The sequence below is a fragment of the Fistularia commersonii genome, chromosome 31 (genome assembly GCF_037954325.1).
Source record: "Fistularia commersonii isolate RoL2024-O1a breed Wild chromosome 31, RoL_Fcom_v1.0, whole genome shotgun sequence".
Lineage (NCBI taxonomy): Eukaryota > Metazoa > Chordata > Actinopteri > Syngnathiformes > Fistulariidae > Fistularia > Fistularia commersonii.
Window position 1 is genome coordinate 6,925,681 of NC_141314.1, and position 26,773 is coordinate 6,952,453.

At 48.4% G+C, this 26,773-nt stretch overlaps 1 protein-coding gene across 5 annotated transcripts in view; it reads right to left on the bottom strand.

The window, feature by feature from the left end:
• Positions 1-26,773, bottom strand: part of LOC147215758 (uncharacterized) — a 43,607-nt gene that overhangs the window by 1,636 nt on the left and 15,198 nt on the right. For 3 of the 5 annotated variants that reach the window (XM_086139352.1, XM_086139350.1, XM_086139353.1), the window contains exons 2-16: positions 19,748-19,797; positions 16,742-16,824; positions 13,393-13,567; positions 11,811-11,937; positions 10,189-10,329; positions 10,011-10,070; positions 6,263-6,412; positions 5,201-5,297; positions 4,836-5,112; positions 4,162-4,756; positions 2,984-4,040; positions 2,795-2,898; positions 2,558-2,702; positions 2,235-2,353; positions 1,980-2,073 (exon numbers count right to left, since the gene is read on the bottom strand). In XM_086139352.1, the coding sequence (XP_085995478.1) occupies positions 1,980-2,073; positions 2,235-2,353; positions 2,558-2,702; positions 2,795-2,898; positions 2,984-4,040; positions 4,162-4,756; positions 4,836-5,112; positions 5,201-5,297; positions 6,263-6,412; positions 10,011-10,070; positions 10,189-10,329; positions 11,811-11,937; positions 13,393-13,567; positions 16,742-16,824; positions 19,748-19,797 (3,274 nt within the window). The remainder of the gene's footprint in view (positions 1-1,979; positions 2,074-2,234; positions 2,354-2,557; positions 2,703-2,794; positions 2,899-2,983; positions 4,041-4,161; positions 4,757-4,835; positions 5,113-5,200; positions 5,298-6,262; positions 6,413-10,010; positions 10,071-10,188; positions 10,330-11,810; positions 11,938-13,392; positions 13,568-16,741; positions 16,825-19,747; positions 19,798-26,773) is intronic. The other 2 variants (XM_086139351.1, XM_086139355.1) reach the window with 1 other exon arrangement.

Genomic DNA, 26,773 nt, shown 5'->3' on the forward strand with positions numbered 1-26,773 from the left:
AGCAATAAAAAGTATATATAAATAAAAATATAATACAGTATAATATATTTATTATAAAAAACATTATTTATAAATATATATGTACTTTATATATATATATATATATATATATATATATGTATATGTATATATATACATATATATATATGTATATCAATTAAAGCAATTTCATAATCATTTCATACATATCTATATTTTATATATTTTTCATTTTATATATATAAATATATAGCAATTAAAATCATTTATATATATATATATATATATATTTCATACATATAAAAAAATACAGATAAATAACATACATTTTTAAAAACATATTAAATGTATCTATATTTATAACTTATTTTTTTAATATTTTTATATTTTATATATATATATATATATATATATATATAATTTTTATCTTTAGATGTATATATATAAAATTATATATATAATTATATATAAAATTATATAAAAATTATATGTATTATATAAAAAAAAATATATATTATATACAACATATATACACACAAACACACACACACACACACACACACATATATATATATATATATATATATATATACACAAAATTGTAGCTCGCAAGCCAAAAAAGTGTGGGGACCCATCTTCTTAAAACATTTATGGGAGTTCTTCCTTTCTTGGCAACTGGACTTTAATTTCTTCACTTGGGGATGTTTCACCCTTCATACGAGAGGCTTCTTCAGTTCTCTTTGCCTACGGGGGAGTTTTTGAATATACAGTAACAGAGCATGAGAAGATTTTGACAAGAATCCACCCTGACCTGGATGACTGAGAACCTCAACAGACACATTTAAGGGAGATGAGGACGTCACCACGACAGGCCGTAGATGGCGAGCATGCGCTGAACGTTGAGACGGTCGCGTCGCTGATGTTCATCAGCTTTTCGCCCATTTGCAAGCTTTTTATTACATCTTATTTCACTTCTGTGGAGATGCGGTCCTTCTCATGGAGGCATCAGAAGAGCCTGACTTATGCCCAGGAGCCAAAGTGAAGGGCAAAACATTTCCAAAAAAGCAAAACAAACAAAAGCCAAAGTAGAACTGCAGAATGTAAACAAAGGCTTCTTCCTTGGAACGACGTATTCGTCCGTTCTGCTCGCAAACTAGTTCCTTTCTTGGCGACAGAACCCAGAATGCCTCAGGCCGAGGCTCTCGAGGCGGGATTCACCACATAAAGACACCGTCCTTATTATATTACGTTATACTGTATTTTATCAGGTTATAAAACTGTTATTCTAACAGATGTATAAATGCATCTGCAACATGTCCATCAACAGAGGCTGGACTATACATCCATCTACTTTATTTTTCTTTCAATATTTGAATCCGGGTGGCTTCCAATTCCCTTAAAGTCAGAACAATTCATTCCTTTTGCCCTTTGAATTCAATTTATTTAAAACTAGATGAGAAAACAGCCTACAAATGGATAAGAACATGCCTGGGACCCTTGAGAGATGGACATTAAATTTTGCCTGCAAAGTAAAAATAAGGAACAGGGACGTTTATTATTAAAAATTAGATAAGCGGCACTTTGCTTTGTATTTTGTTTAGACCCCCTGAACACTGGTCCACCAGCAGGAGCTGCACTTTTACTCTCAGATCCGTCATTTATTTTTATTTTTAAAGAAAAACCTCCTCAGAATTGACCTCACAGCAGAGCGACCCTGGTTCAGCTCCACGCCCGGCCACACGGGGGCAGCATTGCACTGCTCTGAACGCTATGAAGGGACACGTGTGTTTGAGTGTGTGTGTGTGTGTGTGTGTGTGTGTGTGTGTGCGTGTGTGTGTGTGTGCGTGTGTGCGTGTGTGTGAGAGATGAGAAAGAGATACTGTGTGAGTGTGTCATAGCAGCCCACATTTTTGTGCTATTTCATGTATCTGTGAATCATTGAGTTGTGTGTGTGTGTGTGTGTGTGTGTGTGTGTGTGTGTGTGTGTGTGTGTGTGTGACCTTTGCCCGTGGCGTCCTGTGTCCTGCTGCCGCCATGCTCTCTACACGAGGTGGCGCTGATGTACGCCGACAGCGGGGACTTCCTGTCCTCCTCCTGAGACCAAAGAGGAGAACGTTAGCTTCAGAAGGCCATGGTGAAGAATCACCATAGAGATGAGCATCGGAGGAGGTTCCCATCCCATAATATCCACATGAACGCCCACACCAGTCCGTTACAGAAGGTCCAATGTGGGACCTTCTGCAGCTTCACCTTACCCTCTTGGTGGGGATCTCGCCCATGGAGTTCTCCTTGTAGACCTTCTGCTTCTGCTTGGCTACCGAGATCCAGCTAGGAGATTCGGAGCCTCCAGGAGCCCCGCGGGCGGCAGGAGGGTCTGAGAGCACACACGCGCACACACACACACACACACACACACACACACACACACACACACACACACACACACACACATCGGTAAGGCTCTCCACATGTACACATCAGAAGATCGTACATGAAGGGGATGTGTGTAGACGGCGGCAAGGATATAGTGGTGTGTGTGTGTGTGTGTGTGTGTGTGTGTGTGTTTGTGTGTACACACCTGAGATCCTCTTGACTTTGGCTCCGCCCTCTCCTGGCAGCTCTGGCTTCTTGGGGAGGGCGGGTTTGGTGACCGGCGGGTTGGAAGGAGGCTTCACGCCGGGTTCAGGTCCACCTCCTGCCGGCTGTGGAGCCTCAGGCTGAGCCTGCGGGAGGAGATGTTTGGGAGGAGATGTTTGGGAGGAGATGTTTGCACAGATGTTTGGTGGTGGGCAGGATGGAGCGAGAAGGTCCTCACCTCCGCTTGGTCGTCCTCGGAGCTGAGGCGGAACGGAGCCGCCGTCCTCCTCAGCCGGACCCCGAAGGGATTGTGGGAGGTTCCCTCCGCCGGGATGGAGCTCTCTGAGGAACAAGAGGGTCAGTCTGGTGCATGAAGGTCGGCGGTGTGGAACGTTTGCAAAGGTCTGAGGTCCACGCCGCTCCTCACCTTCTTCTGCGGAGGTCCTGACGGCGTCCTGCGACGAGCTGCTCGCCGGTCTCTCCACGCCGACTCCCGAAGGTCTCGTTTTCCCCGCAGAGCTCAGAAGGTCCGGCTTTGAGGAGTCCATCTCGAGGTGTTCTTCAGAGGACGAAGAGGGGACACTTGCAGGCGGAGAAGAAGGTGGCGACAAGGACCTCTGCCAGGCGGGGGTGATGGAGAAGAGGACTTTGCTTGGACCTGGACCGGTGGGGGTCTGGATAGAGGAATCCTCTGCAGGAGGTGCAGGTTCTCCTGAAGACCGTTCCTCTCCTCGCGAGTCCACGTGTGTCTCCGAGGCCTCGGACGAGGCGGGCGGCTGGAAGGGAGAGGTCTTCTTCTCCGCGCTGGGAGACACCAGGTTGATGTGGAGGATGGAGGTGGCCGTAGAGGGGCCGGTCTTCACGTCGGGCAGAGGAGACTCCAGGTCCAGGTGGAGGGAGGAAGACGAGAGCGGACGGGGGAACGTGGTCTGGATCGTCTCTTCCGGTTCCGGTATCTCAGCCGCTTCTGCTTCCAGAGCTTTTTCAGGTTGTTTTCCTCCATCCAGATCTTCCTCTGGTTGCAGGTCTGCGCCGTAGATGACCTCAACCTCCTCCTCCTCCTCCTCCACCCTCTCCTCCTCAGATGTTGGGTCGTTGTGAGCAGAGCTGGAGTCACACTCCTCCTCCTTCTCCTCCTGGTCCTGGTCCTGCTTCTGCTCCTCCTCTAAAGGAGTGTTATCTTCAGAATCATCTTCGTCCTCCTGGAGCTTTGTGATGCTGCAGACCTCCTGCTCCGCTGGAATGAGAAGCACCTCCGTCCTCTCCTCTGTAGCCTCACGCTCCTCCTCTTCTCTCTCCATCACACTCTGCTCCTCTTTCTTCTCCAACCCATCTTCCTCCAGCTCCATCACCTTCTCCTCCTCCTCCTCCTCCTCCTGGACTTCTTCTCCTGCCTCCTCGTCTTCTCGTTCATCCCATCCAGGCATCTCGTCTTCCTCAGGTCTGACGTCCATGGCCGGCTCTAGATCTTGTTCTTCTTCTCGCTGGAACGAAGAAAGAGAGGACTTTAATGACTGACACACACACACACACACACACACACACACACACACACACATACACACACACAAACACACAGATGGCTGCAGTTATCAGCGTACGTACATATGGACTGAACCTTTCCACCACCAGCTCTTCTTCTTCATCTTCATCCTTGATGCTGTCGTATTCATCGGCATCTAGACTTGAGGACAGTCTCAGAGTGGTGGCCCTCACCTCCTCCTCTTCCTCCTTCTTCTCCTCTTCCTCCTCCTTCTCCTCCTCCTCTTCCTCCTTCTTCTCCTCCACCTCCTCCTCCACCTCCTCCTTCTCCTCCTCCTCTTCCTCCTCCTTCTCCTCCTCAGTGGAAAGGCTCATCAGCAGGGAATCAGAAGGAACATCAAGATAACCATCAGGCTCCTCCGTGCAGGCCTCTGCTTCCTCCTCCTCCTCCTCTTTTTCTTCTTCTTCTTCTTCTGTCACCTTCTCCTCCTGCAGGACATCCTCAGCCTCGGCACTGAGAGAGCTGCAAGCTGTGAGGGGTGTCTTCAAGGAGCTGAGGACCTCCTGCAGGAAGGAGCTCTCCTCCTCTGTGCTCTCCTGGATGTCTTCTCCTTCTCCTCCTCCTCCCAGCTCATCCTCGTTCTCCTCCTCTCCACAAGCCACGCCTGCAGGTCCCAGGAGGAGCTCGCTGCCATCAGCAGGGGGCTCTGGTGTAGCTCTAGATGGAGATACCAGAGGTTCGGGTCTGGTGGAGAACATCGGGGAGGACTGAACGGCAGGAAATGAGATCTACCCACCTGGGGCTTCCCAGGGAGGAGACCCTGGAGCTGGGCTCGGAGGACGCCTGGAGCTGAAGGTCTGCACACTCCTCCTCTTCCTCCTCTTCCTCCTCGGAGGAGGAAACGTCCAGATTACGACCCACTTCCTGTGGCTCCTCGGGCTCATCCTCTCCCTCGGCCGCCTCCTTATCGCCCCACAGACATTCTGGAGAATGTAGATCTTTGTCTTCCACCTCGGTCTCCACCTCCACCTCCTCCTTTTCGACATTTGATCTCCCCTCATCTCCTCCCGCGTCTGGATTACAGGCAGGTAATCGATTACATTCAAAGAGAGCGAGCGTGAAAGAGATGGTTTGGAGTTGGTGAAGAGAAGGAGGACTGACCTGTGGTGGTCTGATCTCCTTCGATCTCCAGAGGTCCAAGAGAGGGGACGCTGAACATCTCCTCCGCCGCAGGGTCTTCAGCCCTCACCTCCCGCTTCTGCTCGGGTAAAAAACAGAGACATCATGAGTTTGCTGAGCCGGCGGCGGCGGAAAGCCGGCTCAGTCCGAGCTATCATCTCTGAAGGATCTGAGTTAGGAGGAGCGGGAGGCCGCCGCTGTCCTTGAAGCGGCGTTTAATGACCTTGGGACACGCCGCCGCCACTAGCTAGCCCAGAGAGAATCACAAAAAACACGAGCAAGTGTGCGTGTCGTGGACGAGTCCGCGAAGAGACGGAGAAGCTGTCGTCGGTGAGATACGCTGACGGAGGGAATCGTCTGAGAGAAGGCAAGAGACATTTACGCGGACGGCGGGAACGTGGACGGACGAGGCGTCGGAAGAGTCGGATTGATGGCTTTAAAAAGAGGAGTGGATTCACTCAGTCCATAAATGGAGTTAAGACATAAAGTGGAGCAAAGTTACATTTATTGAAACTTTGTACATCAAGCGTGCAGATGTAAGTTAAGGATGGAGCACCAAACGGAAAACTCCTGCGTCTTCATCCTGTCTTCAAGGCATATAAGCTTTATAAAACCACTTTATGTCTTTGCACGCTCTCTTATCTTTTATACATTAATCGTTATTTACATATTAACATAACAAAATGGGGGTTTGGGAGGGATTAATAGTGTTTCATTTCATTTTAGCGAGCAAATTTGATTTGATTTGCGAGCGCCCTGACTCATGAGCTCGGTAAAAGAAAGAATTCAACTCCCGAGTCAAGGTGTTACTTATATTTTGCACATTTATGGCCGTAAAGTGCACATTTGCACATGGAGGCAGTATCCCCTGTACTCTCATGGACAGCGACTTATCTCATCTCATCTTAAATACACAAAACCCTCCTCTGACAGGCAGTGTCTCCTGGGTGCTCTGTAGGCATAAGGAAATTTAAAAAAAACACCCTGACAGAAATGGACATTTGAGATGTTTGGAGGAGTATGTGTGTGTGTGTGTTTCCTTACGTGGGCAGGTTTCCTCTTGTTGCAGGCCTTTGACCGCAGGCCCAGCTTGTGTTTGGCGGCCGAGTTGTCCAGGCATCCGAAGGGGCTGGCCGGCTGGCTGAAATCCCCGGGGACGGCCACCGGGGGGCTCGCCGCCCGGCCGGAGCTCAGCTGAGGACAGCAGACCAGACCAGAGATGGAGATGATTCTCAGGTACCTTCATCTCATAACCCCTTCAGAGCAGCTTCACTGACACGACTCACAACTCAGTCAAGGGATGAAACTCCAGAGTACGCAGTTAATTTTGCACCTTCAAAGTTAACCATTAAGCATCTGGACAGAGGATACATTTGGAGGAGCAGGACTGTGGTTCTCCATTGCTGCCATCTACATTCCTTTGTGTGTGTGTGTGTGTGTGTGTGTGTGTGTGTGTGTGTGTGTGTGTGTGCACGCGCTCTGCTGGGTGTGGCTGCAACAAACCATCTCTCCAAACCTTAAATGGAAGTCTGCAGCCTGACCTCCGCCTCCCCCATCTGACTTCCCCCCCCTCCGCTCGTCTGCTCTCTCGTTTTCGTTCTCCCTGCCGCCGTGCACGTTTTCAAAAAGCACCGTTTGGTCTGAACCGTCTGACCTTTGACCCCACACACAAAATCACCTTGAAATTCCTTGTGCGGAAAATGATTTAGAATACGAGCGTCACAAAATTAGGAGAGCTGATATTTAGCGTTAGCCTAGCCGTTAGCGATGCTGCCATAAGCTGACTCTGTTGAGGGACATCCCATGATGCACCTCTCTCTCCTGCACTCAAATCCTCACCTGAGCCCCTGGGGTCTCTCGTAGGCCGGGTTCCCAGAGGGCGTGGCTTCATCTACTGCCGCATCTCACCACCGTTGTTATTCTTTTTATACATATCACAATTACTATTGTACCATGTTAGCTATTAGCATGTTAGCACACAACATCCAAGAACCCCTAATGCTAACTAGGACCTATTCTCATGGTTTGCAACTGAGCGCCATCTTTGCAGACTGAACTCTCCACACACACACACACACACACACACACACACACACACACACACACACACATACGTTCACAAAACATATCTGTAAGCATCACACGCAAAACACATGACTGCTATGCACGCCGCTCGTGAAAGAGATCAGGGTGCATTACGAGGCTCGCCGCCTGCTCTTAAGCTTCTTCGTGGCCAATTTCTCATTTACTGTCCGTGTCCAGGGCTGTTCATGGTAGATGTTCTGGAGATAAAGTCGCACTGAGATGTTTTGGACAAAGGCAGAGGACGGGAGGAGAAGATCTGGGTAGCGGGATGCTGAGGTCTGGAGGAAGACCAGAGAGGAAGTTCATGGATGGAGGGGAAGAGGACAGGAAGTTAGTTGGAGGCTGATGATTGGCTCAAAAAGAGAAGTTTGCTCCGACTCAAAGAAATACAATTATTTCATTTTAACTTCCAGAAGGAATCCAAGTGAATTGAACTCAAAAAGGGGCAGCTGACTTGATATTTTGGGGTTGCTGTTTTTTTTTTTTTTTTTTTTTTTTTTTTGAGCTTTCGTTTTATGTTGAAATGTCACCCCATCTGAAGAGAAATCAGATTACCGATGACGGAGCAGATGGAATATTCGAGTCATGTGCGCTGAGCGGGAGACAATGAGCAGGCGCTTGCATCGCTGAGGCGAGCGGCCACTACAAGGGCCTCTTATCAGAGATCAAAAGTAGTGTTTCAGCGATTAGACCAGATCATGGGATGTTTTTGCCGTTGCGGTCACATGAAGGGAAATATCACCATCTTCCTGCCTGAGGGTTCCTCACGCCTCTCCGAAACCATTCTCCAGCGGAAGCTCAATACGTGACATCTCTTCCCAGATACCCAACACCGACCTTCCTCCAGTCGCAGCCGTTCTACTTCCTGGTTCCTCAACCAGGATGCCTCAGCGCTGGCCATCTTTGGCTACGGTTAGCCATCTTGGCTTGGGACAGGGGTTGGCAACCTTTACCACTCAAAGAGCAATTTGGATCTGCTTTCTCCCGGTAAAGAAAACACCGGGAGCCAAACAACCCTTTTGAAATTTAAAATTAATTAACACGGCATACAGTGTTATTTTTTTTTGTCATTACGCTATGTTTAAACGATGAACAACTGCAGAGTAAATACATTTCTGCATGCAACAACACTTACTGAACTCTTAAAAAAAAGATGTAACTCAATGGCTATTTGAGTCCTTGTATTTAAGAAAAAAAAAAAAGCCGTACTCAAATGATGCCAATGGCAGCAAACCAAAAATGTCGTCCTCTCTCTGTGTGCCGCCGTCCTCTTACTGGCACGTGCAGTTGCTTATTAAGATGGACAAAAATATTTTAACATGTTTTATTTAGAAGTTACAAGATCGCCATAATCTTCAAATTTTAAATTACGTTTTAAAAAATGGATGAACTAAAATATAATACATTTTAATTCAAAATTTGTTAATTATTTTGAAAAGTCACAGAGGGCCGCATCAGGGGGTATAAAGAGCCTCGGTTGCCGACCCCTGGCCTAGTCCTACACATTCACGCTATATACATGAATGCAGTAGGCACCACAGTATGGAGGAACAATAGCTGCCTTCAGACGAAGAAGTTCTAAGGATTCAGTTCCTGAAACAATTCTGTTTCAGGAAGTAGCCTCCTCCTCCAAGGGAAACTTTTAGGTTTCCGTTGCCACAGGCAGTGAGGGACCATGTGCACCCTCAGCTGTACACTCCAAAACAAACCAAGAGGTGGAATCCACTACAGCGTTCATGTAATAATATCCATGGACTATCATATGGTTGAGGTGTTTTTATCTTCTCCCTGCACTGCTTCGCTGGGTAAGGACCGCGTTAGCCGTTAGCCGTTAGCCAACTCCACACTTATCCCGGTCCAAAATGTAGACGTTCCCCTGCGAGCCCTGGAAACCCCTCTGAGGTGTAGCAGGACAGAAGAACTTGGACCTCTTGGTCGCTCCATTTCTCGCTGATTTTGTCCCCAAAAAACATCTCAGCACTGGTCAGGATAAGTTTTAAAAATGGTAAGGAGGTATTTGCTAACCGGCGTGGCTTATGAGTTCCACCAATCACCAAGCACTTATGAGTTCCTAAGGAACCGTAATAAGACCTCCCCTCAGAGAAGGAGCTAAGGTCCCTGGTTCCACTGCTGTCCCAATATGACAAGAATTGTTCCCGAAACAGATCATTGAACTGCAAAAAGTTCCTCCAGTGATGAAGCAGCAACACTGAAGTACAAAGCAGGATGGACTCCCAGGAACTGACTGACTCAAACAGGTCAGAGTTCTTCTCTCACATGAACTGAACCCAAATACATGGAATACTTCTTGCACACTTGCCTCTTTTCCCGCATTACACCTTTCTTTTCATTCTTGCTTCTATCTCATAGTACGCTTGACACTTTTCTCCATCCATTCCATTCTCTCCGTTGCTCTGGACTGTTGACCCCATGTACCATGAAATCCTCCACTCCCTTCTGAGAGTGTCTAACATTATTTTTGTAATTACTTTTGCATCATGGCATTGCGCTTTTAAAGATGCTGCTGTTTTTTATTATTGGTTCTTGTTATATTTGACCTGTTGTGTATTCAGATTGTGTTCACCCTCTGGGCCGCGGTGCAGGCCTGCTCTGAAAGCATACAAGTCACCCCCCCACAGGGTTTGTCCCATCCCTTTCCTTGGTGTGCTGGGGTTTCTGGCGGGAGGCCAGAGTTTTGGACGTTTACCTGGTCGTCGTCGCTGTCGGTTCCCTCCAGGCTGATGGAGCTGGTCCTCTGGGCCTGGTTCTGACGGACGGAGACCAAGATTCAGGGGTAGCCAAACTTTACTGCGACATCATTCTGCGACTGCCACAGTGTTAATCCCTCAAATTAGATAACAGCGGGGTGTTTAGCGGCGTGTTACCATGGCGACATGAGGCGACATGTATTCGGGTGGGCTGCAGGGCAGGCCGTCGTCCTCAGACATGGCCCCGGCGTCCTCGGTCCTCTTCACGCACATCAGGGACGGAGGGGAGCCCAGCTTGATGGCCTGCTTCAGCTGCAGCTGCAAGTCCAGATACAAGCACCTCAGCTTCTTGGAAACATTAGCTTTAGCTTCAGGGACGTCGAGCGAAACACTTTAGCCTTTCGGGAAAGCTAACATTAGCGTGTTTGGGAGGATAATGCTAAGATAGACATTGGACAAACACTTCTTGGTGTCAAGGTTACATTAGAGAATGGCACGTGAACAGTCACATGTCTGACCAAGGTTGTGTGTGTGTGTGTGTGTGTGTGTGTGAGTGAGTATCACAGAAACCCAAACTGCTGGACTTATCAGTCGTGTTTTGTACAAACCTTCTGGTTGGCTCAAGGACACTCGGCAGAGAAAGCAAACATTGTAAAACACGCAGCGTTTGATACGCAGCAGCTTCCGGCCCGGGCACTGCACGAACTGCAGGGCTGAGAGGACCTGCATGGTCTTCCATACTGAAGACCACATGCGGCAGGTAATGATCAAATTATATATTCATTCTTCCTGCAAACCCTGGAGTGCTCCATGTCTGGCAGAGGCAGAGGGACCTCTTCATCCTGAAGGGGCTCCAGATGTTGTCTGGCTCCCCTGCAGACAGCTCAGCGGGTGCTTTGTGATGGAGGTCAGTCCATCTGTCTCAGTCGGACCTCCTCCTCTTGGAGACGCTTGTTGTGACGGACGTTTCTCCTGTCGGTCTTCCTCTCTTAACATCACTCATTTACTTGTTCGGGATTCAGCCTCCTGGACCTAAAACCACTCTCCAAGGTTCCCTTGTGAAGATGGATGAGCATCCAAGTCCAACACCAGAGGCTAGTTTCCACAGCTGGACATCTTTGTTTCTATAAACCCGTGGAGCTCAGAGCTCCAGGAGACCCAAAGGACGCATCATCACTCCTCTTCACTCACTCATGTTCTACACCTGGAGGGGAAACCGCCTCCAGGCTGGGATGGAGGACATCCAGGGAGATGTTTGACTTCCTCTCCCCAAGGGCAATACACTATTTCCAATTATAATTCTGAGACACTACCCCTTAGTGTGTGTGTGTGTGTGTGTGTGTGTGTGTGTGTGTGTTGTCCATCACACATGTGGTTTTCCACGTTTAGATGTCGTGATGTCATCGTTCTTCCATCCTGGCTGCGGCCGAGGCTACAGATCGTCGAGGTTCCCGCCGGGATCCTGTTAATCTTTTGCCTTCAAAGCGCCTCCTTCCTCGGTTACCGAGGGAAACGGCGTGCAAACACGGCACTCAGCCGTGAACGCCGTCCCGGCGTCGGCACGAGAGATGAGCCCTGCGAGAGGCCGGCGGGAGCTGAGCAGACCCCCCCTGTTTATTAATCCTCACGCTTAAATCCTCTTTTCCCTTTCCTGTCTCCGCAAACAGGTCAAGGGTCGGGGTTACTATGGTAACCTTCAAGGGATTTGGCATCAATCTTAAGGATGGATATCTAAGGCTGTGGGCAGAAGTGGATGTGTGTGTGTGTGTGTGTGTGTGTGTGTGTGTGTGTGTATTCACCTGCAGCGACTTCACCTTCCCGTGAATGCTGTCCTGAGACGCCCCCAGAGCCTCGTTGGCCTCCGATGAGTCAGACACGAACACGGAGTCATGTGACAGGGCTTTGCTGCCCAGGCTGATCTTTGACCTTCGGAGGAGAGAGAGAAAGAGGGGATGGAATGAGGTTCCGGTTCAAGAACGAAGAAGTGAAAGTGGTCCTGCGTGAAGCTGACCTTCGACCTCTCCGAGAAGCAACGTTAGCATTAACAGGAAGTCTGCGGGAAACAAGCTAAACGTTAGAAGGTGAGTTACTTGGAGCAAAGGTCGCGCAAGGTCTGGACTCTGCATCGGATCTTCATCTGACACCAACTCCTCTAAACATCAGGAGGAGGTGGAGAATGGCGGGTGCAACGTAAACCGACCGGGGCCTGAGGAGGGGATGATAGGAAGCGGCACGGCTCGAAAAACAAAAGGAAATCAGGATTCTCCACAGGAAGTGACCCTCGCCTGCGTGGAGGAAAAACAGGAAACGTCCGCTGGTGGACCCGCAGGATCGGGGTGACGGGTGTCAAACTAGCCTCTTCCTGCAGAGATCATCCTGCGAAATGGGAGGAGGATCTCCACGGAGCACCGGCACCACGCCTCCTCCTCAGGAGGTGTCTGGACAGATTTTTAATGATTTCATTGTTTATCCAAGATGACCCTCGATGATGCAAACAGGAAGTCACATTCATTAACTTCTTGTTTGGGTCGGGGTCAGTCAGTGATGGCAAACAAAAAAATCTAATAATTATATCCAAAAATATCCTCAATCCTGACATAAAAGTACACTTTTATTTATAAAAACGATTCCAAAAATTATGGACAAATATATCTATTATTTAAAAATATCTGATGATACCTTTAATATGATAATATTTTAGAAATTGGAGTGTTTGAATTTATTTTACTTTATACTTTACAATTCAGAGTTTACTTTGCAATTGCATTTTTAGCTTGTGACTGTTTTGCCCTTGTATGTCTTGCTGCTGCTGCTTAACAATTTCCCAATCATGGGGTCATTTGTAAGTACATCTCATCTCAAATATGATAATAAAAGGTAAATATACATAAATACTTGTGAATGGTCACACATGCAAGGCTAGGAGATCAAGAACCAGTGAGTTCCGTCCGGTTCTTGAAGATGTTCCTCCACAGGGTCGGAGGCCTGCAGGTGGAACCCGTCCACCCCGAGCCGCCGTTCGCCGTCGTCCCACTGATGGCGTTGATGCTATATTTAGCTCCCAGGCTCTTTGTTCGCCGCGGTGCCGATGCTATTTCTACCAGCTCCATTTCCGCTGCTTTCTTTGAACCCCGACGGCCCCTTTCATGCTTTTATTCTCGATGTCTTTGTTTGTTTGTTCTTCATCCAGGCGAATTTTCAAGAACGTCACCAACAAGCACCGCCGCTAAATACAGCCTTGGTGGCGTGCAGCTGCGGCCGCCCCGAGGAGTCTGCAGACTGAGGATCATTCACTGGAGTTTGAATCGAACCAGGGGTCAAAGGGGACTGGGCACGGGCCTGTGTGTGCGTGTGTGTGTGTGTGTGTGTGTGTGTTCCTACCCGGAGCCCCTCTCTTGTTCAGAGCGGGTTAGTGTGTTGTTTTCGGACGTCTTGCTGACGTTGTCACTGGACTGGCTGCCTTTCAGCTCGGGGTCGGCGGCGGAGCACGGCGGCTCCTTCCTCTTCTTCCTGGCGAAGAACTTCTTGAACGTCTGGAACTTGGACTTCTTCTTTCCTGAGAAGGGGAATGAGAAAGAGAGGAGGGTTTGAAAAGGCCCATTCGGGTTGTGCTCTCTCCTGTCGGCTGCGTGGTGAATCATTTAAATTACCCTCACACACACACACACACACACACACACACACACACACACACACACACACACACACACACACACACACACACACACACACACACACACACACACACACACACACACACACTGTTACTAGCTGCCCCCATGTGAAGTGCAGATTGAGCAATGAGCTCTCTGTTGCCTATAAAGACCCCCAACACACCACAAGTGAGGTGTCTTAATGTATCCATGGCCACACACACATACACACACATATACACACACGCACACACACACACATACACATACACACACAAACGTGTGAGCAGATGAAGGTCTTCCTTGTGGGTCTATCTACATCAGAGTGGACCAGTGCAGGTCCAAGTCCAAATCCCTGTTCTCACTGTAGGAACTTTCTGCAGTTCCTAGAACCTTTGCAGAACCTGGTCTGTTTCTTGGTTCACAGACAGCAGAGGAACCAGGAACCAGGGACCTAAGCTCCTAGAACCATCTTAGCTCTGAGACAGGGAATTTCTACGGTTCCCTAGGAACTCATAGGTGCAGATCCTCCTTGCAGAGCAGTGTTTTTCACACCTGCAGTCGCTTGTTAGATGTTTTTTGGAACAAAATGGTCAGAAGAAGCAAGAAATGTAACGACCAAGAGCTCCAAGCTTTTCAGACTGGTTTCCAGGGCTTGCAGAGGAACATCTACATTTGGACTAGAATAAATGTGAAGTTAGCTACTGGCTAACAGGGTTCTTCCCATGGCGAAGCGGTGCAGGGAGAAAAAAATTCAACCGTCTGATAAGTTATTACTCCATGAATGCTGTGGCAGCTTCCATCTGCACGGTGTCCATGTCGTCTTCTTCTTCTCCTTCTTCAGAGGGTTGCTTCGGCGTGTAGAGCATGTTGGTGTGTGCGTTGCTCGGGAGGTGCAGGAGGTGAACCGCTGGGTCTCCAGTCGAGATCCTGAGTTTTGAAATAATGAACTCCCATCTTGTCTCAACAACGATGGGACACTGGAATACTTCTGGTCTACAATCTCAATCACATCGCAAACTCGATCGGCAGCCATATCTGATCCGTTCTCCTTTGAATCAGAGCAGCTGCAGGGAAGAATAGCTATTTCAAGAATCCACTTGCACGGGTCATAAAAATACTTCAGACGAGCTTTTGAAGGGAAAAAGGCACATTCTTTTAATATGAGCTGTCAGTCTGTCTGCCCCTCCCAGCATCTCCACAGAACATGCCTGCTGCTCGGAGACGACCCAGCTGAGGAGCCGGAGGCCAGGATGCTTAGCATTTCTCGGAGGGAACCAACACTTAATGTTCTATGAAGGGAGGTGCGGTGGTCGGAGCCGCCTCCTCCTCCTCCTCGCACCCAGAAGGTCCCTGGTTGGATTCCCACGGGGGGCCTTCCTGTGTGGAGTCTCCATGTTCCCCTGATATCTGCGTGGGGTTCCTCAGGGTTCCTTCCACAGTCCCAACACATGCAGGAGCTTCACTGGAAACCGTACGAATGGTTGCATGTCTCCATATGTGACCCTAACATGGATCCAGGGTGAACCCGCCTCTCGTCCAATCACAGCCGGGATGACTCCCCAGCGACCCTGATAGTAGATAACGAATAAATGAATGAATATTCTACAATCTTGTCTTCTCTGCTCTCTTGTCTCCTCAGAGTACTTTCCCATAGAATCCGACCTCGGAGAGTGAACCTCGCAAACGCTGGACCCACTTGTGGAAAGTCCAGAGGCTCCTTCTCCCCGCAGGGGTGAAGAACAGAAGTGGCGGTTCCAGCCGCCGCCATGCCGATTGTGATATTTTCGACACAATGCGCCGCGGACGAAAAGCCCGGCACACCTATGCTGGAAAAGGCCACGGCTACAATGGAAGGTCAGCCTGTGTGTGGGATCTTTGTGGAGCTTGAATGCCTTGATATTTTTACACCCCTGACATTCTTCTAGAGGAGTCTAGAAAAGTTCAGTCTGCGTCCAGGTTTGGGGTGCTCGAGGACATGGCAGGGGGAAAGATGTGGAGGTTCCTTTTTGGGAGGGGAGGATCAGGAAGGAGGCCATCTGAGGGACGGCACATGGTAGATGTTCAGGAGATAAAGTCACAATGAGGTGGTTTGGACATGCTTGTATGTCTCCATATGACATGTGAATGAGAAGGTGAATGATGGCCTCGTGGTCGCTCCAACTATCTTCATGTCAGTATCATACGCAGAGAGAAGATGTGTTCCTGTGGAGCAGGAAGAAGGTTCAAAGCTGCACATCTTCTATTTAAAGCAGGATTCTTCTCACGCTGAATATCCAATTAAGACGCGGCACATCCCGGCCGCCACCGGCTGGAGATAAGCCGCCTTTTCATCAGCGGTCTGACCCGGGCACGGCCGGCCGCCTGCCCGGCCATCGGGAGCGCTGAACCGCCGCGGCATGCTACCGCTAAATAGCGGCTAACACGAGCAAAGGTCAGTTTCCTTCGGCGAACAATGGAAGAGGCCCGTTTGACCGAAGCTCGGGCATGAAAAACGGTTTCCAGTCGACCGGTGATCGTAATCATCCGGGCAGCTCTGACTCCGGCCGCGGAGACGGCGGCTCTGTGTTCCCGCTGTATCGCCGGCCTGTTTGCCATCAACCTGTGCGCACCGGCGCCGGGGGGGAGATAGCCTGCCCTGCTCCTTCATTTCCTGCCCGCAGCAGTAAGAAGACCTCCGGGTCTCTAGTCGGCCTTATCGGACCTGCTCGCTGCGGGCCAGGTGTTCCTAGTGTGTGTGCGTGCGTGCACAATCTCACGGGCGATATGATGAAACTGGAGTGTATGAACACTGGCCCCATGCTGACGGCGATACACTTTATTCATTTCCTGCTTGGCTGCAGCTGCGAAGCTGCTCTGGCAGCGGGACATTCATGAGATTTGTTTTTCCCATTGATTCATCCATTCATTCATTCATAATCAATACTTGATTTTTCTGCACTCAGGTTCGCAGGGCTGGGTTCTATCCCAGTGTGGGTGGTTGTGCATTTTGTATATGTTGTGTAGATCAGTGTGTGTCACTGAAATAATGCTCTGAATGCACAAACAATAAATATAACCAATTAGAAGCTACTTACCTGAGCACTCCTCCCCGGCCTCAGCCTGCTCCGGGTTGGCCATCACATCCTGTGGGGCTGACGCCATGGCAGCAGTGTCACCGCTGTGGAGAACACACACACGCATACACAATTATCAGCACATTTCCACAATCAAGTTTAAAAACAAATCACGGCAGGTGTGCCAATCAGATGGTACATATAATTAAAGAAACTGTCTCTTATCAACTGATGACAATGCAAAAGCTTATTCTGGTAATATGCGATATCTGCTGATATTGTGTTACTACGTGTCATTCCTGCAGCTTCGATTGACCCCAGAACTGCCGAAAACGGTTCATTTCATCGGACAGTTGTTGACACAGGATGTCCGAGACAGCATGTGAGTTCAGCTAACACATTGCTGCTGTTAGCGGTTAGCAGCGCGCTCGTACAGCGGGACGACCGATCGTGTTCGGAGGTGTTCTCGGCCCCTGTTTGCAGGATTTCCTGTTCGGTTTGGCAGACGGCCGAGGGGGTGACTCACTGACTTTGGGGAATTGATGTCACAGGATAACTGTTGTGTCACGGGTCATGGAATGCCGGTGTTCCCTCACAGTCTGAGGAGGTCATGGGAACGGGCGGGGTCGTTTTCTCGGGGCAAACCATAAGTGGACCGCATGAGGGCCAATTTGCAGACGTGCATATGGAGCTCCTGAGGTAGATGTTGGCTTTTCATATGCAAATCAAAATGAAGCAAATCAGATATTAAACTTAGAGCATATTTTCGGAGAGCTTATTTTTTTCGTATTTTCATAATCCACAGCCTCAGCCCCGCTCTCATGGGAGGAACTTTCTACAGTTCCTGGACCTCTTCAGGAACGAGGCTGTTTCTTGGTACTTCAGACAGCAGAGGAACCAGGGATCATGGACCTCGGCTCCTACAACCATCTTAGCTCCTACTCCGAGGCAGGGTCTTTCTATGGTTCCATAGGAACACATTGGTGCTTGGTGGAGCTCAAAAGCCACGCCACTTTAGCAGATACTTCTCGTGGATCTTGGAGCACCATTATAAAACCTATCCTGGTCACTGCTCAGATGTTTTCTTGGGACAAAATGGTCTCAGAGGGATTTCCAGGGCTTACGGAGGAACATCTACATTTTAGCGTTGATAAGAGTGTTAGCTAACAGCTAACAGGGTTCTTCACAGTGCAGGGAGAAGATGACAACACTTCAACCATTTGATAGTACATGGTTATTATTCCAGGAACGCTGTGGCAGCTTCCCCGCCACGGTGTCCACGTCTTCTTCCTCTTCTTCTTTTCGGCTGGTTTGTTTTGAAGCGTGAAGCTGAAGGTGCACGTCACACCGGTCCCTACCGAGGTCCTTCACCGCCTGTGGGAACGCAGGACTTAAATGTTCCCCACGGAGGAAGCTACGTCCTGGAAGGATATAGTTCGGTTCTAAGAACTTTCTTTTCCGTAAGCAGCCATTGTGTGCGCAGAACCTCAAATTACCTTGATGATTAGAGAGAAGAACAGGTGTGGAAAGACTAGTAAAAGTAATTGGAAAACAAATTGGTTGAGGCTGCAGGCTCAGAGTTCACCTGAGTTCAGTGAGGCTCGGAAAAACACCCTGCATTTTAAAAAGGGCACAAAAACCTTCTCGGTTTCGTCAAAGAGGGTTTTAAGAGGAGGCGTTCTAGCGACCGCTGAAGAGAGGCTCTCGTCTTTCCATTAAGGAAGTGGCTGGAGAACTTCTTGTCATCGGTGTTTGGATTATGGAAACAGATGGAACATTCCAGAGGCTTCGGAGCTTTATCATCGCTAGCTATTAATCATCACAACATTGTACCTATTGTTGTTTTTATGAGCAATGCCCGTTCCCAGCAGCCATACTGGAAAACAACAACTTCACCCAGGGAGCCACACCTTCAACGGCTACTAAAGCATTTACAGAATGTGAAACGCGTCTTTTGTTATTGTTGTTGCACTGATGAGCCGATAGCTCACAGCTAACCCACTTAGCCCCGCGATAAAAACAAACACAAACCACGGGGCCACAACAGGATATTGAGGAAGCAGACGCAGACACAAACAGCCGCGGATACAAGGACCTTCCCGCAACACACCCTGTGCGAGTCCAGGAAACCAGGAAACGTCAGGGACGGAAGGTACGACCAGAAACACCCACGGTACTCCGGAGAAAACCAGTATACTTTGAAAAAAAATAGAAATAGTGCAGCGAAAAGATGGATACGATGGGTAAATTATGCAGCAGCTGCTTATAATTTGTATACGAATGCTCTTGTTAGCGAGTGAAAAGACATGTGCGACAGGTGAAACATGCTAGCTCCGCTGAAAGCACATTAGCCGCCGCTCACTAGCTCTAGCTTTGGTCACATTGGTGACATTATGTGACACACTGCTCCTGTTCAGTCAAGTCACATTCTATGATCTACAGCGGGACATTTGTGGGGGAAATCTTTATTTGAACTTTTTCTACCATTTTAGCTCCAGTTCCAAGGAAGATGATTCACCAACAGTGACAGGGCGAGGTTTAGACTTTGCGAGGCGAGGTTTAGCTTTAGCTAAACAGCAGCGCCTCCACAAGCTAGTCTAGCTGACAGCTAATCCCCTTCCCCAGGGAAAGGGTGGTATTTGTATCACGCTGGTTTAATGCTACAAACGTTAGCCTCGAACGTCGGATAATCTGCAGGAAACTGAAGGGAAACGCGTTCACTGAGTTGTCATTTATTTATTTGTACATCTTTTTACTCGAGCTTGAGTTTTGCACCGCCGTAGCTAAATGGTGTTTGGAGCCCAAGTAAACAGGTGGTTGGATTGTTCCTCTATCTTTTGCTCGTTGCCAACATGCTGATTCACTCCTATAAGTAAACTAGGGTTTGGTGGTTCAACACAAACCTCCTTCAGAACCACTTCAATCGTCAATTTCAAGGACACTTAAAACTCAAGCTCCAGAAATGTTATTTTTTTAATTATCGGTGGGGAGAAAGGGGGTATCGGTCAGGGGGTCACGAAGACTGACCTTCGCCCACTTCCAAAGCCGGCTCCCCACGGCGACATCCTCCGCTTCATCTATGAGAAGGATGGGGGGGTGGAGATGATGGGTCGGGGTGAAGGGGGGCAATAAAAACAGGACGATATATGAGAAGGATTAGATACATATGGGGCGCAGGAGGGGCGTGGGTGAGAAAACATGGATGGGACAAATAAGACGGCGGGAGGAACAAGGTCGGACCAGGGGTTGTGGGAAAGAGCAGCGTGAAGAGAGAAGAAGAGACTGTTAGACAAACTGATAAATATTAGGACGGAGAGACAAGAGGGAAAACAGACGCTCAGTAAACACATAGGATTCCCAAACATCTGCTCGGCCAAAGATGGTCACAGCTATGTTCTCATTAGGAGACCGCTGCTTTGGATGCCGGAGAGCACGGGCGACCTGCAGCAGAAGGTCTACGGTCCGGTGTCTGGATGGCCGTGGTGTCTGATTGGCTGGTCAAGCACATGCAGGAGTTTCATTGGATGAGTGAATGAATGGTTGCTTGATATGACGTGCGAATGAATGAGTCACCCCGTGATTGACTAGCTGCCGGTCAAGGGTGAACCCCACCTCTTGGCCAATCACAGCAGGGATAGTCTCCGGCACCCCTGAGTTCATGACAAGCATTAGATAAAGTGTGAATGAGTGAGTGAATGACGGGCATCACGTTCTGACCTCTTCAAATGCAGCAGTGGTCGCACGATGCTTTGCCGAGCGCAAACCTAACGATTGTATCGACTCCGATGCCGTTTCTCACTGCAATGCATTACACGGTCAATAGCATAAAGTGGGACGAGGAGAATCAGGCCAGCGCTAATTATACATCCCGATATTGATGATTTTTTTAGTGACAAAGTGTGTGACATAAGTAAGTGACATATCTAAATGATTTGTCCCAGTGAATGTAAACCCTGATTGCGATCTCCGTAATGCTCTCACAGCTGAGTTATGGCCGCCGGTCAAGGCGCCGACACACCATGAAGGATGTCGACGAAGCCTCGACATTACCAGAACAAATTTCCCATTGTTCTCCAGAGAAAACACTAACATCTCAGGACGGAGGTCATCAATGGACCTCAACCGGGCCCAGAGCCAGGACTGGGGTGGGGGTGGGGGTGGGGGGGAAGCAACAAATAGTTAATGTCAGGTTGGTGTGTGAATGAGTGGATGGATGGATTTATGTCTCTACGTGACCTGTGAATGAGAGGGTGAATGGTTGTATGTCTCTATATGTGACCCTGTGATTGGTCCAGGGTGACCCCCACCTCCAAGCCTGTGACCCCGAGTATAATGAATGAATGAATGAATATTCTATGTCAACGATTAGCGGATTATTTTCCTATGAGAAGGAAAATCCCACATAGCTCAGGTTAGCTAAATAGATGCTGTGACATCTGTGAAACCCCGTTAACAAACCCTATGAGCTCCAGGTTGTTTGTCCCAAACCAGGATTAACAAAGTCTCGCTACAAAACAAACCATAAAGCCGGCTCGGCCTCGAATGAATTCACACTGGTTAATAATGACTAGTTTAGCTTAATTCACATGGCGCCAATCACCCTGCAAACCAGCAGCGGAGCTCGGCCCTCTTCACTAATGGAGATGGAAACACACTCTGGTTGAGCAGAGTGTTTCGGCCCCTAGTGAACCCCCGGTGAACCCCTCGTAAAGCCCTCGCGCGCCTCGTAAACCTCTCAACCCGTTCACACTGTACTTCATTGATCGTGCAGGGCATTAGCGGCGGCTCCATCTTAGCACGTGCCGGAGCCAAGCGCGTAATCCCCGCGAGTCCGAACCAAAGAATGCAAAAGCCCACGGCTCCCGCTGAAGGACTTATCTGACCCGCACTTACGTAAGAGCGGCGTCTCCGGCGTCATTTTCATGTCGGTTTCATCGCCTTCGCATTGTTGCCCGGAAGTTGTCCTCTGACTTTGTGTGACTTAAGAGGCTAATCCCCCCCGCTGTGAAAATCACGCTCAAGTACATCATTAGTTCTATTTGGAATCCTGTCTGTGTATTAGCAGGTGTGTGTGTGTGTGTCGCCATCATTACATAACAGTGGATTAATCCCAGAGTGGCACTCGGACCAGCAGGGGTTCTGCCTTTATTAGACGTATGAAATAACCTGATTAACACCCGTAGATGCCATGCCAGTGTAGACACACACACACACAAGCTCTATTTTCATGCTTGTTCATGATGTTAAATCTGCACTGAAACCAGAACTCTCTGATTAGACATGAAACCATATGAACACATACACACACACACTTTTTGGTTCCATGCCATCTGCTAAAAGTACACGCTACCATTCTAGATGAAACACTGTCACTCCAGACGGTGCCTGGACTGACCCGTGTCCAGGAAGGAAGACGAGCTGGAGCGGGACGTTTACGCCGCCGGGGAAGCTCGGCAGACTCAGGCACCGTCCTCCGGAGGCGGGACTCCACATTATTGACAGGAGTTCCCGAGTGACGTATAAAAAACAATCCAGTCCGCTTCAGCGTTAAGTCCCCGGGGTCATCGGACGGTCAGATCCACCATGGCGTCCAGGAGGAGCTCCTCCGAACCCGTTACATTTCAGATATCGGTGTCGTTCGGCTCCGATGGACGCTTCACGGTAGAAGTATGAGACGCCTTCAACAGAACTTCTACGACACAAATCCTCTGTGGTCCTAATCCCTGAGACCAGCAGCAGTGAACTGGCCAAATATGGAGCTGATTCCATTACTCCGGCTATGAGATGGGGTCCGCGTAAAGAAGTACGTACATCAGTGGAGACGGACTTCGGGAGCTTCCTGGATGCAGTGGAAGCTCAGGAGGAGCTCTTTGGAACATTGTTACCGGTGACTACATCTGCAGCAACGTGGGGTTCTGTAACTTTATACAAGACTCTGTATTTACATCTATCTACCTACCTTTCCGACCTGAGGCTATCAGACTTTTAATTCCTCTTCCCTCAGCCGAAGGGAATATTCAAATCTTTGTACTTTTTAAGACCTTAAAAGACTTTATAGATATGACTTTGACACTTTATAGTTTTATTTGTATTTCTTACTCTCCCTCCCTCCTACTATTATTTATTATTGTCATGTTTTACTTGAAACTCTGGCACAACAATTTCCTTCGGGATAAATAAAGTTGTTCTTATTCTTATTCTATATATCTATATTTATTTATGTTTGTGACATGGGAGACAGGCACTGTGGTTCGCGCTTCATTTTCACACCCAGAAGGTCCCTGGTTGGATTCCCACAGGAGGCCTTCGTGTGTGGAGTCTCCATGTTCTCCCGGTGTCTGCGTGGAGTTTCTCAGGGTTCTCCGGGTTCCTCCCAAAGTCCAAACACATGCAGGAGTTTGAATGAGAGGGTGAATGGTTGCATGTCTGCTGGGACCTTCTCGCTGGGAAGCTTTAACCGCTCTTTCTGACATTTTAAAATGCGTTCCTCCGCAATCTCATAGAAGAATGTCTCCATGGCGTCCGAGGGATAAAACATGAACCCGGATGAATTTCACACCTTCGATCCACAGCGACATTCCTCACATTCTATTCCACAAAAACTCTTTATCGCTGCGACGGCGAGTGGGGGCGGAGCCAGCGCAACACTAAAAACAACTCTTTCTCGTTAAAACTGTTATAATAACAATTTTCACACAGGCTCAGTAGATAAACTCCAGTCTCTGCACGGCACAAGATCTAAGCTCTGCCCCACGTCATGTGACAAGAGTGCTTTATGAATGAAATTTTCACAAACAAGGAGGAACGGCTTGCAGACGGAAACGTAAAAGGTCGCGGAGGATTCTGGGATCTATTCTGACCGGCCCCGGTTGGAGGGCCTGCCGAGGGCAGGAAGGGCAGTTGGGTAAGCGTGACGTCGGCGGGCTTTATGAAGAGCCACGGGCCTTCAATTTTCAGAGGAAGGAAGATGGTGGGGCTGACGGAGGGAAACGGCGAGGGGGTTTCCCCCCCAGATGTGGTTTAGATGGTCCACGAGTGGAGATATAGAAATGCTGTGTGCAAAAGGAATCTATTCTACTTCATAGCCAGACTGCATTCAATTACAGAGCATATATATATATATATATATATATATATATATATATATATATACAAAATCCCATGATTGCATTTATTATAATAAGAGATACAAAGTACATTTGATGACATTACTTCAGGTTCGAGTCGGGCCAGAGTACAACTGGAAAACCCTGCTGTGATCAAAATGACCTCACAACCCTATATATGTGTGTGTGTGTTTAAATCAATGTAATGATGTTTTAAATGAGGTTATAAACTTTGCAATAACAATGTTGTGATAAAAAAAGCCAATGGCTCCAAATGGTGACAATTTGGTGGTAATTTGTTTTCTGATTAAACATGTGAAACAAGGTGTAAAAGGTGGAAGTTAGTAGTGTTATTAGTATCTACTTGCTACATGGCTACAGTAAAAATCAGGATTAGCTTATAATTAGCGTAAATACTTTAAGCAGCCACTCTGAGTGAAATGCTAGCCAAACGACTATCTTCCTTCCAAAGTGTATTAGCTACTCGTAATGTGCCTTAAATGAAGGAACATGGTTTATTGTCATTTAAAGTCCAGTTCTTGCTAGCTTTTGCTCTGCTTTGAGGCCTCTGTATCTGCTACGAGGAGTGAGAACTAAATTTGTTTTTCCTGTGGGGTCCAAGAACTATTGTGCGATTGGTCAGAAATTTGAAAGTGGGCGCGGATTGTGCGGAAAAGCAGAGTTGCAGTCATTCCTGCTTCTCCCCTGTAAGGTTGGATGGTGATAGTTGTGGGGATGAAAGTATGACAGGATGAGGTATGAAAGTTTATGTAACACATCTAGCAAGGCTTGTAAAGACAAGCAGATGGACAGCAGTTCTTGGAAAGACCAGCCTGAACGTTGTGTCACCAAAGACGGTGACGTGTACTCAACAAAATGCCAAACGGCATGTACACATGAAGAGAAGCGGGCGGCTCCATGCCCTATTTAAGGTCCGATTGTTGTTATTTCTCATCCCACAATGCTAAACGGCCAGGAAGAACCTTGTTCTTGTTCCCACGGCCCTGGGAGAACAAAGTTGTTACTTCTTGTGGAGTCTAAAGAGGCCTCCACTGCTTCCCTTCCCCCTGACACTTATGGCCTTCCCTGTCTCCATCAGCTCATGGAGTGCTAGTGGAGTACTGAATGTACACGAATGTTAAAGGAAATTTGAAGGGGGCTGGGGTTCCAAGAGGCAGGTTTAAAAGATAACATCTGTCTCATCTAAAACCCTGGATTGAAGTATGAGTAGGGACATTTTGAGTTCTAACTCGCCTCTGAGCTCCCGACATGACAGCGACGTTAAAACTAATGAAAGCATACGAGTCATGTCTTTGTGGTTCCGCTAGCATCTTCAACCGTGTTGTCTGTTTTAGAGACATTGAAGAGAAGATAGGAGGCAGAGCTGGAGATGAAGACGTGGAGTTACTCTTTGGGTGTGAGGAGGGCAGAGAGGATCAGTACATGTTAGATGTTCTGGAGATAAGTCCGACTGAGATGGTTTGGTCTTTGACAGAGGAGGGATGCTGAGGTTGGAGGAGGTCTAGAGGACGACCAAAGAGGAGGGTTATGGATGTAGAGGAGGAGGTCAGGAAGTTAGCTGGTGTGAACGGAGAGAGTTAGATGGAGGTGATTGGCTGTGGCGACCCCTGCAGGAAACAGCCCAAAGGGAAAGAAGATTTTCCAGTTGCATCTTCATGATCTTTGAAGGCCTTATAAAGTCACTGGAGGTATTCCCAAGCATAGTTTCATCTGGGACAAAGGTGAGATGATACATAAACACTGGGAATCCAAGTATCAAGTATGAGGTCCATCTGGCCTTATGATGAGCCGGTGGCCCTACAACATGGAGTCCATGTGACAGATCCTTGACCTCGTTTGACATCCATACTGGTGAAATCATTAAATTGTTCTTGGCAAAACTCTCCAGGCATCAGGTGGAGCAGCAAACACAGGTTGTCAGGCTGAACTAGTCGAGGCCTGAATGATTGTAGGGGAAATTCAGCCAGGAAATTGTTCTGACCAAAAAGAAAAGATGATATCCTGTCATACCTTGAATTCTCGTCGCGCTTGAAAACAACTCAAGGGCTGGGATTCAGTCACAATATTGGTGAAAATGCCATTGCTCCCTCAATAGCACAATGGTGGAAATAGCGCTTGTTGGTCTGGGGGTCTCAGAGCTTAAAGGTCCTTCTCCACCAGCTACATTCTCTCCTCTATCCCCTCTTGCTGGAAAAGTGCCTGCGCTCTTAGCAACAAACCTTACAAGGCCTCAAGACAAGAAGCTGACCAAACAGCCATCAGTCACTCTGCCCGGTCAACATTTATTTAAAGCCGCATTGCCGTTTCTTCAAAACAAACTGCGCCACCGAGGTTATATAATGGCGGCCCCATCGCAGCCCGGTGAGGAAGACAACGCAGTACTGAAAACCTCCCTGGCTTCTAGCTGAACGAAAAAGTAAACACGGGGTCGGACACGACATGAGACCACGACTCGCCGAGTTTCCAGTGCGGCTCTTCCGTCCGGCAAAGACATCCCGAAGCTTATTTCATCCAAACAAAACTACTCCAGAGTGATGGTGATAGTCCAAGGTGGGGGTTGGGTCTCATCCACTCTCAGCTCCATCAGAAGGAGCTGTCACTGTGTAACAAGGGTAATCTAAAAGCACTTTCCATCCTTACAGAGCAAACGACTGTCCCGTGCAGACGCCTGGTCCCAACCTCCAAATAGCCCTGACTGGTAAATGACATTAAATCCATTTAAAGTGGAACTTCAATGGACTCATTCGGGATCAGAATAACGTCCGGGAGGTGCGAAGCCGCCTCGCGATTCAACCCCCTCCTTTTAATTCCCTTCCCTTCTCCGCACAAACAGAATGTTTGCCCGAGTCAACTCTGCCAAGTGGGCCCTAAAAACCCCGGCTGCAGCTGCGTAAGGAGACCGAGGGGGCCAAGGAGATGGACGGTG